Below are 8742 nucleotides of genomic sequence, written 5' to 3'. Positions count from 1 at the left end.
CTATTGCAGAAACATGCATCAATCTATGAAGCAGACAACAAGGCAACAAAATTGCTTTTGCATAGAACAAAAATGTCATTCTAAAATTACTTGAACAAAGATGTGGAAAACAACATTCATTCAAATGAAATGCCCTTTGTTCATTACAAAATACAAATATCATAATTGCATAGGTTTCATGATCTAGGGTAACATACATCCGTATATCACTAGGCATAATTTTTAGTGCAAAGTGAATATATAAACCCTGGAGCTTCAATGTTTATGTTCATCTTTAACAATCCTTTGAGACCTTCCTGGTCTACATGCTCTCGTCTTATTGAATATGAATCCTTTGAGACCTTTAACAATCATTGTTATTGAATACAATACAAGGTATTCCATGTCCAGACCTCTGCAAGGATGAGACTAGGAAATCTATTTTATTAGTAGCAGGCTTCCCTTTCATATTGTGTGTCAACTTTAAAATACGAACTAATCGATGTAAAAGTACTGTCCAGATGTCAAGACACCTTTGTATTTCACTACAATACTTCGGGGCAGAATAAAATATCAAATGGAAACATAACATATTACAATATCAAAGGCTAACAGCAAGATAAACATCTTAAATTGTTAAGATAAATACAACAATTCTTAAGAACCATCCCATTAGATGAGATGCATAATCAACACGTTCCTACAACCTCAGCTTAGATAGATTATTAAACATGGAGTAATTGTAATATAGAATGCAACATAACGCATTCCAGAGCCCACAAGAATCGTGCCTGACCCTCTACTTACTGGGTGGTGTCAGATCCTTCAACATTTCCTTTAGTTCACCAGACTGTAAGCAAGGTAACACGTTTATTAGCTTAATCTAACAAGATTAAAACATAAATGATACCACATGCATCTTAATAGACACTTACCTGATGCATGTTTAAGATAATATCAGAGCCTCCAACAAACTCCCCTTTTATAAAGATCTGGGGAAAGGTGGGCCAATTGCTGTATAATTTAACACATTGATTTAGATATACAATTGCTGCAATATAATGTGCCATTATAATTGAGATATACAAACTCCCAAGCCAAGCCTATAACTCGAGCAATGATTTAGAAGCAGCCTAAAAATGACAAAGTTTATGACACCTTTCCCCATTGAATTGCAATCAAGAATATTAAAGAGTTATTGAAGTTATAAGATCATCTAATATATTTTCGCATGCTGTTACAGATTATGCTAACCTAAGATCATCTCATACAACAAGCTTCAAGTGATTGCCCCTTTGTTATCATATGAATATAGTGGTTAGTAAAGAGGTCACAAGAAAATTATTACCTTTTAGTGAATATTAACTTCTTCAATATTTCACCAAACAAATAATTCAGTGGGGTTTAATGAAAAATAAATGGAGACATGATATTCTACTAAAAATGATTCCATGGAACCCCCGGGGTGTAGATCAGTTGGCAATCAAGTGCACTGTTAACGCACTCCTTGTGACGTCATTGGTTCAAACCATTGACTAGTCCTGTGTGCCACATCAGAGGCCATGTTGGTATGCCTGGAGGTTATAGTGGTAGCGGTCAGAAACGGCCCCTTATCACATGAGTACAAGCCCACCATGGTTGCCAATTCAGCCCGTGCAAGAAAAAAACGTGGAGAAAAGAATGTTTTGAGAACTCAAGGAGAGACTGTTCGGTAATCATCTAAAAGTCGGTGAGAATTGGTGAAATTTTGGGTAAAAGGTGTAATAGCAATCATACTATTGAGTTGTACTAAACCTTCATAACCCTCAATTTTACAAAGAGCCTGTCTGCCTATCAAGAAACTTTAAAATTCTCTTGATAACCAATACATATCAGTGTGCCCCTATACTCTATAAAATTAGCAGGCGGCACGAAAATTTCTAAGATTCCATACTGAAGTGTAGATACCTTTCGCAAATCTTATTAATTCCAACTATAAAATGTTTGCTGATATTTTTGTAAAAATATTCAACTTCCATATAAAAAGTTCGAGTAAATCAGATTTAGACAAAAATGGAAATTGGTAAAAAAAAAAGAAAAAAAATATGAAAAAACATAGAAAAATAGCTCAATGGCAAAATTTTGCCCCTAATTTTTCCCTGCCATGGAAAATGAACCCAGTGCAGAAATTTTTCCCCTAATTTTTCGCTGCCACGCAGCTGATGTTAAATTCAGTTCATATGCTGTTTTGAGTTTGAAATTGTACAGTTTAAAAACTCAGTCTATCTCCGAGAACCAAAAAAGTTGGAGTGTAATAGTGAAGTTACATAAACATCAATATGTGCCCTGCTAGGATATATGACCAGGGAAGATGCAAGTTTAAGGTTAAAAAAAAATCACAATCAGGGCATATATCCAACGAAGATGTTGCAATGGTCTATGGATTTTAATCACTCTCCAAAACTTGTTACCTCTACTTAAAAAGTATAAAAGGAATACTGTTTTATCCCAAAATGCATGTGGGCTACCTTGCGTTGCATTATTCATATAATACATGGTTGAAATAGAACTTCCAAGCATTAATACCAATTCCAACCGATGTGAGTAGGGTTTAGACCAGAATATTCTGTGATTCTGTTTTTCGTGAGGCTTGAAATGTTTTACTATGTGAAATTGCTCCTCAACAAAAGAAGATGATCGATTATGCATGACTAGACAGCACTGATATTCAGTACAAACTATAAACTTGTAAAGTGATAATATTATGTCTAGTCTTTCCTTGCATGATTACACACTAAGGTGGATAATGTCAAGGTTATAACGGAAAGGTGAAACTGATTGAACAGCTTAGTTGTGCAACCCAGTAGTTCCTTACAAATAAGCTATTAATAATAGATATACATCTCTACTATACAAGATATCAAAAATCCCTTCAGGCTGAGGCATCAAACCAATGTCCCTACCGAATGAAGCAGAAAAAATTCATCGTACAATGAGGCACAAAAGACCCATGTTCTCTTGCATTCAGCTGTAGGACCTCTCAAAAAAGAAACTGCTCATCTACATCAGTTCTCTAATGTATCTCGGATAAGTGGTACTAAAAATATCATCTCAGATACACTATGAGCTAAATACTATTCAACATTCTCGAGCAACTTTCAGTGCATATCCAACAAAATCTTCTTCTTGTACAAAAATATATTTGCAAGGTATCACTAAAACATGATCAGCAGTGCTCAGACATGCTTGAACAACAGATTGGAAGGGAATCTAGAAGGTACTGGTATTTCTTTGAGTAAATACATCTATAAGTTCTAGATGGAGAAGTGACTTGAATGAAATAATGCTAAACACAATGCAGTCATCACTGACTGAGGGTCTGCAAAGGCCAACAAGAAGCTACTTATATTATATGAACTCCAGAAAATCAACATAGATTGAATATAGTTGACAGCTCCAATATAATGTTCATAAAAGTGGACATGTTTGTACTTTCGTAATTTAATCAATTTCAAACGGTTCAGGTTCGAGTTCAGGTTTGGCAACCATTGGGCTCAGTTTGAAATCGAATTTTCCAATCAGTTTCAGATGAGGTTTGCCTTTAGTTTCGTCTATATATACATATATATATATATATGGACACACACACACCAACATTAAAGTGATATACTCGCCCAAGCCTTGGCCCTCAATGAAACGGATTATGGAAGCCCTACTCCACTGTGAGTCTGTGACATATGACACAATGGAAATAGGCCAGTGGCTTGTCCACTTGAGAACTGAAGCAGAGTCAAAGGTTGCTGGAGACAAGTCAGGACTGAGCGTTCAGCTGCTAGCACTGGTAGAGTTGAGCTGAAGCCTGAAAGCCTAAGCAGATTGAACCTTCAAGGGTTTACAGACCATAATCTACCGTTCAGAAAGGAGCTGGGGCAGGGCTTGAAGACTGAAGACAAACATGTGAAAAACGAACATGCAGGGTACAGATAGAGTTAGGTTTTAGGTGTAATTTTTCTTTATTATAAATTATTTAAAAACCTAAAAACAAACCTCTATCAAACCACAATTAAATTCAACTTTTGTTCAAATTCAGCTCAGGTTTGAATTCATTTAGGTCTGACATTACGTTCACCATCAGGTTTTGACAAACTTGGACGAACCCAAATTTGCTGAATTTTGAACCTCAAGGTTCAAATACAGCAAACCCTGAGACTTAGAATTGAACATGCTTGATGTCAAAGACGTTAGCCTTCCTGGGATGAGTTCAACTCACCAGAATAATAACCTAATTGTAGTATTTTTAATCATGAGTTAAATAATACATACTGCATAATTGCTTGGTTACATACAACAGTAGTCATGACTATAAAAGTGATTACAATGCAAAATATAATTAAATGGACTACAAGAGAAAATGACAGCAATAAAGATTTAGTCATTCACTGTCTTCATATATTTAAATAGGATTCATAATGAGATACTGAAATCTGGAAGCAAAACAGGACAACAATTATACGGACCTGAAAGATTTAATGCTTTCTTTGAGCTCTTGATCCTCCAATATATTTCTTGCACTAAATGGAACATCTACACACAAATATTGCACATAAGGCACAGTGAACTTATCTAGTAATGTTTCCAGAATCACTATCCCAATAAGCCAAAGTGCAACACATATTGAAAGAAGCAAAACTCAATAAATGTATATACAACAATCTAAACATTTGACTCCACTTACAACCCAATGGCACTGTAACAACACATTGGAAGTACCCCTTGTTAAAAAAAGGAATCAATAGTGCTGGGCAAGTAGAAACATTTAATAGAGAAGCAAGCATGTTGAGCATCATAGAATATTGTGCTTAATCGACAAATCTTACTTAAGTATTTGTAAGACCTGTTGTAATATGAATTGCCAAACAAGTTAGTTATATAAGGTGGGAATAAGGAGAACCCCATATTTAAAATAGGGAATCAAGATGCAATGTTCAACTGGCATGACAAACAATTTAACCCTGGAGATATGTAAGTTCATAATCAGAAATGGTGTTAACTGTGGGAATGTTGAGGATACATGGAAAATCACTTAATTGCCTAAGGCTTTCTCATCTAGCAAAGATTATGGTGTGAAACTCTTACATTGTTAAGATCATAAACATGAATATGTCAAAAGGTATTCTCATTTTATAATATTGTAAGAATAGTTTGGTAAGAGAATTGACAGTGATTTAATAGCAAATCAAATAGACAAAGCAATGAAATGCAATGAATTAACTGAAAAGTGCCAATACTCTTTCAAGTTTCTAGGGATTTATAGAATATAAACCATAAAAGTAAAACAAATGCCCAAAATGACTGAAATTAAGCCTTAATATATAAAGATAAGTTATGGTAAAAAATTATGGTGAATGCACCTAGATAAATCCAATATCCACAAATTTCTAAGTGGGTATTGTAGCATCCAACCAAGTATTTGTACAAAATCTATCTGCTATAGTGTTGATGCTCCATAAGATAAAACCTAAATGTTATTTTTCAAGTGTCAGTTTCAGATTTAATGTCTCATATAGTTATTTTATCCTCAAATTATTTTACGCAGTAAATAAATTTTTTTATAGTAAATAAAACCTGAAAACTACAAACAGAAAATTCTCTGGTACTTTAGCTCAGCAAATAGCAGCAGAAAATAATCCAAAAAAATTCAAACAAGAACAACAATTATTTTAACCCTCCAATTTCTCTTCATTAAATTTTCTCAGAGAAACTACCAGCTCCCTTACCACAGAAAATGGCCCTTTAGACATACATAAAAAGTACAGCTAGAGAAACCTGGCAAAATCGACCCTCAAAAATTTGTCCTGCACTTTGTTGGTTATATTTCACAAGTTCAACACTCTTGAAGCTGCCCCTCCATTAGTGCAGCCTCAACCCTCTTGACCTCCCCAGTCTTGTGGAACCACTCCAAAACTTGACCTTGACCTCGACCTCTCGGCCTCTTCAAGCTCACGTCACACCTCAGCCCTCCTCTTGTGCGCTCAACCTACAAAATTGTGCTCACTCGAACTCCCAGCTGCACACTTTTCTGATTTCTTCAGCCTATGAATCTCTCACTCACCAAATCTGCACTATGACTGATGGAAATTCTTCAGAAAATCTCTCTAAATTTCTCCTATGTGTCTCCATCCTATCCCTTAAGTTCTCTTTACAAACTCTCCATAGGTCAGATCCCTAATCTCCAAAGTGATAAAGGGCTAGGATTAAATCTTAACCTTCTTAGATCAACGGTGGAGATCAGATCTAAGTGACTTAAATAATTTAATATTTACCCTTAGATAAACATTAGTCCAAAGTCAACATTAATCAAATAATTAATAAATGTAATTTTCCCAAGTTAAAAACTTAGAAAGTAGACAATAATAGTTGCTCCTATAGAACAACCACCTAAAGAGGACTTCTCCTGCATGCAAGACAATAACCTATGCAGAATACCTTTTGAAGCTATAAAATCAACACTCCCTCCTAGCAAGAGAGGGATTATCCACCAACCCCAGCTTGTCCCTGTAGAAAATAAACTTCCCCTTCACTAGGGGCTTGGTGAGAATATCTTCCACTTGCTTTTCTGTGGATATGTATTGCAATCTGACAACACCTCTTTGGACCTTGTCCTTGATGAAGTGGTATCTGATCTCTATATGCTTGAATCTGTCACGAAACATTGGACTTTTCGAAAGTTTGATATATCATAGTGGATCATTGTAGGTTCTATCTCAAGACCAAACAATCCAGTGAGCATCATGTGAAGCCATATAGCCTCACCACTTGCTAGACTCATTGCCACATATTCGGACTTTGCTAAGCTAAATGCCACTGAGTGCTTCTTCCTGCTAAACCACGAGATCTCTGTTGATCCCAAGCTCAAAACAACATCCAGAAGTACTCTTCTTGTCCACTGCGCTCCCAGCCAATCTGAATCTATGTAGCCCTGCAACTACACTCAACCAACTCTGACATACCTTAGTCCAAACTCCACTGCACAACGAAGATACCTGAGCACATGATTTGTTGCCACCCTATGAACGCTCCTCAACTCCACAATAAATTGGCTGAGTGTGTTCATAACAAAACATATATCTGGCCTAATATTGACCTAATACATCAATGACCCAATCAACTACCTATACAAAGTAGGATGCACCAACTCACTCTTGGAAGCATCAATCTTCCTCAAGTTAGTGATCATAGATGTAGACATACGCCTGCAATCTTCCACCCTAGATTTCTTCAAGATCTAAACTGCATACTTTCCCTACCCAAGGAAAATCTCTCTTTGTTGTTGCCACACCTCTAGTCCCAAAAAGTAGTGCATCAATCCAATATCCTTCATCTCGAACTCTGAAGTAAGGTCCTCTTTACAGATCCATATGAGCCTCTCTGATCCCGTCATAAAAGAGACCATCAACATAAAGTACCAAAATGAGCAGCTCACCATCAACAAGTACATAATACAAGTTGGATTTCGCCTCACTCTTGGCGAATCCCAACCCAAGTAGGTACCCACCAATCCTAGAGTACTAGGCACAAGGTACATGCTTAAGTTCATACAAGGTTTTCTTCAATGTGCATACATGGGGCTTCCTCCCATGCACCTGCAATTTGTTACGAATATAGTTTATATAAAAAAAATAAATATAAACAAATGTAAATCATAAATAATCATAACGATTAATTAAATAGTCTCTAGTTAAATGGGAAGGCATATCTAAAGGACGTGACCATTCATGAAAGGGCACCTGCCTAGGTATATAAGCAGGTCCTCATTGTAACATTTATCATCCTTGTACATTCAGCTTATTAATAAAAAATATTATTTACAATACAATTGTGTATTTACAATTTTAAAGTACAACAAGCTACAATTTTGTTGTTACAATGGTATCAAAGCAACTCGACCCTTTAGACGTTATCTACTGCACAATCTTCCATTAAGCTTAGGCCCTGAAATCATGGAATTAAACGAATATCATAAATCTAAATTTGAATTGTTAAGTGAGATTGAAGAATCATTACAGCAAATAAAAAGATCAATTGCAAAATCAATAAAGCATTTTGAAACATATTCAACATCTATAATGGAAGAGGATATAGACATGAAAGAGACTAACAATGAAAGATGTTCTAACCTGGAAAAAAATGTTGAATATGTTGAATTAGGTACTCCGTAGGGTGATGTAGATGAGACTAATCAAATGGACAACAACCAATCAATTTATAGAGAATGCGGAAAAGAATTCAGTAGGGGTGATGGAACTATATCATTTAACTTATTGGAATTTCCAGAAAGCCCTACTAAGCATGGGAGCAAGGATGCACCAGCGATTGATGAACCTAATTTCGCTATTGATACCTTACATGCCATTGATACCCATAGTGTAAACAATGAGAAAATTGATGTTGGATCATTTTCGTCAAATGTCATGCATGATATCAAAGGGAATTCCTTTCCTTGTGAGAGTCATTTTGGTTTCATTAATTCTAATAATCATTATAATCTAGATTTCCCAATCGCATTAGATAGAGTATTAAGGAGCATGTTTCCCCTCACATCGAAGACAAACATGGCTCACAAGCCAAAGGGGCAAATTACTAGTGATGAGTGGATCCCAACCCTTTCTTGTGGTTTGTCTCCGCCATTGTCATTATTCCCTCTAACTCCATAGGACAGAGAAATAAATAATTCATTGATAAATTATTTGGAGAGTCAATAGGTCCTTGACACCAAAAATAACC

At 35.7% G+C, this 8742-nt stretch overlaps 1 protein-coding gene across 2 annotated transcripts in view; it reads right to left on the bottom strand.

The window, feature by feature from the left end:
- Positions 1–406: 406 nt before the first annotated feature.
- LOC149171438 (monothiol glutaredoxin-S15, mitochondrial-like) overlaps positions 407–8742 on the bottom strand; it is a 115210-nt gene continuing 106874 nt past the window's right edge. For both annotated transcript variants that reach the window (XM_089424084.1, XM_089424082.1), the window contains 3 exons: positions 4476–4542; positions 915–993; positions 407–829 (listed from right to left, as the gene is read on the bottom strand). In XM_089424084.1, the coding sequence (XP_089280210.1) occupies positions 779–829; positions 915–993; positions 4476–4542 (197 nt within the window). In that variant the 3' untranslated portion in view covers positions 407–778. The remainder of the gene's footprint in view (positions 830–914; positions 994–4475; positions 4543–8742) is intronic.

Source organism: Pinus tabuliformis, chromosome 4_2 (genome assembly GCF_031772625.1).
Source record: "Pinus tabuliformis cultivar Carrire ecotype Pingquan chromosome 4_2, CPIR1, whole genome shotgun sequence".
NCBI lineage: Eukaryota > Viridiplantae > Streptophyta > Pinopsida > Pinales > Pinaceae > Pinus > Pinus tabuliformis.
This window is presented reverse-complemented; position numbering and strand designations above follow the sequence as displayed.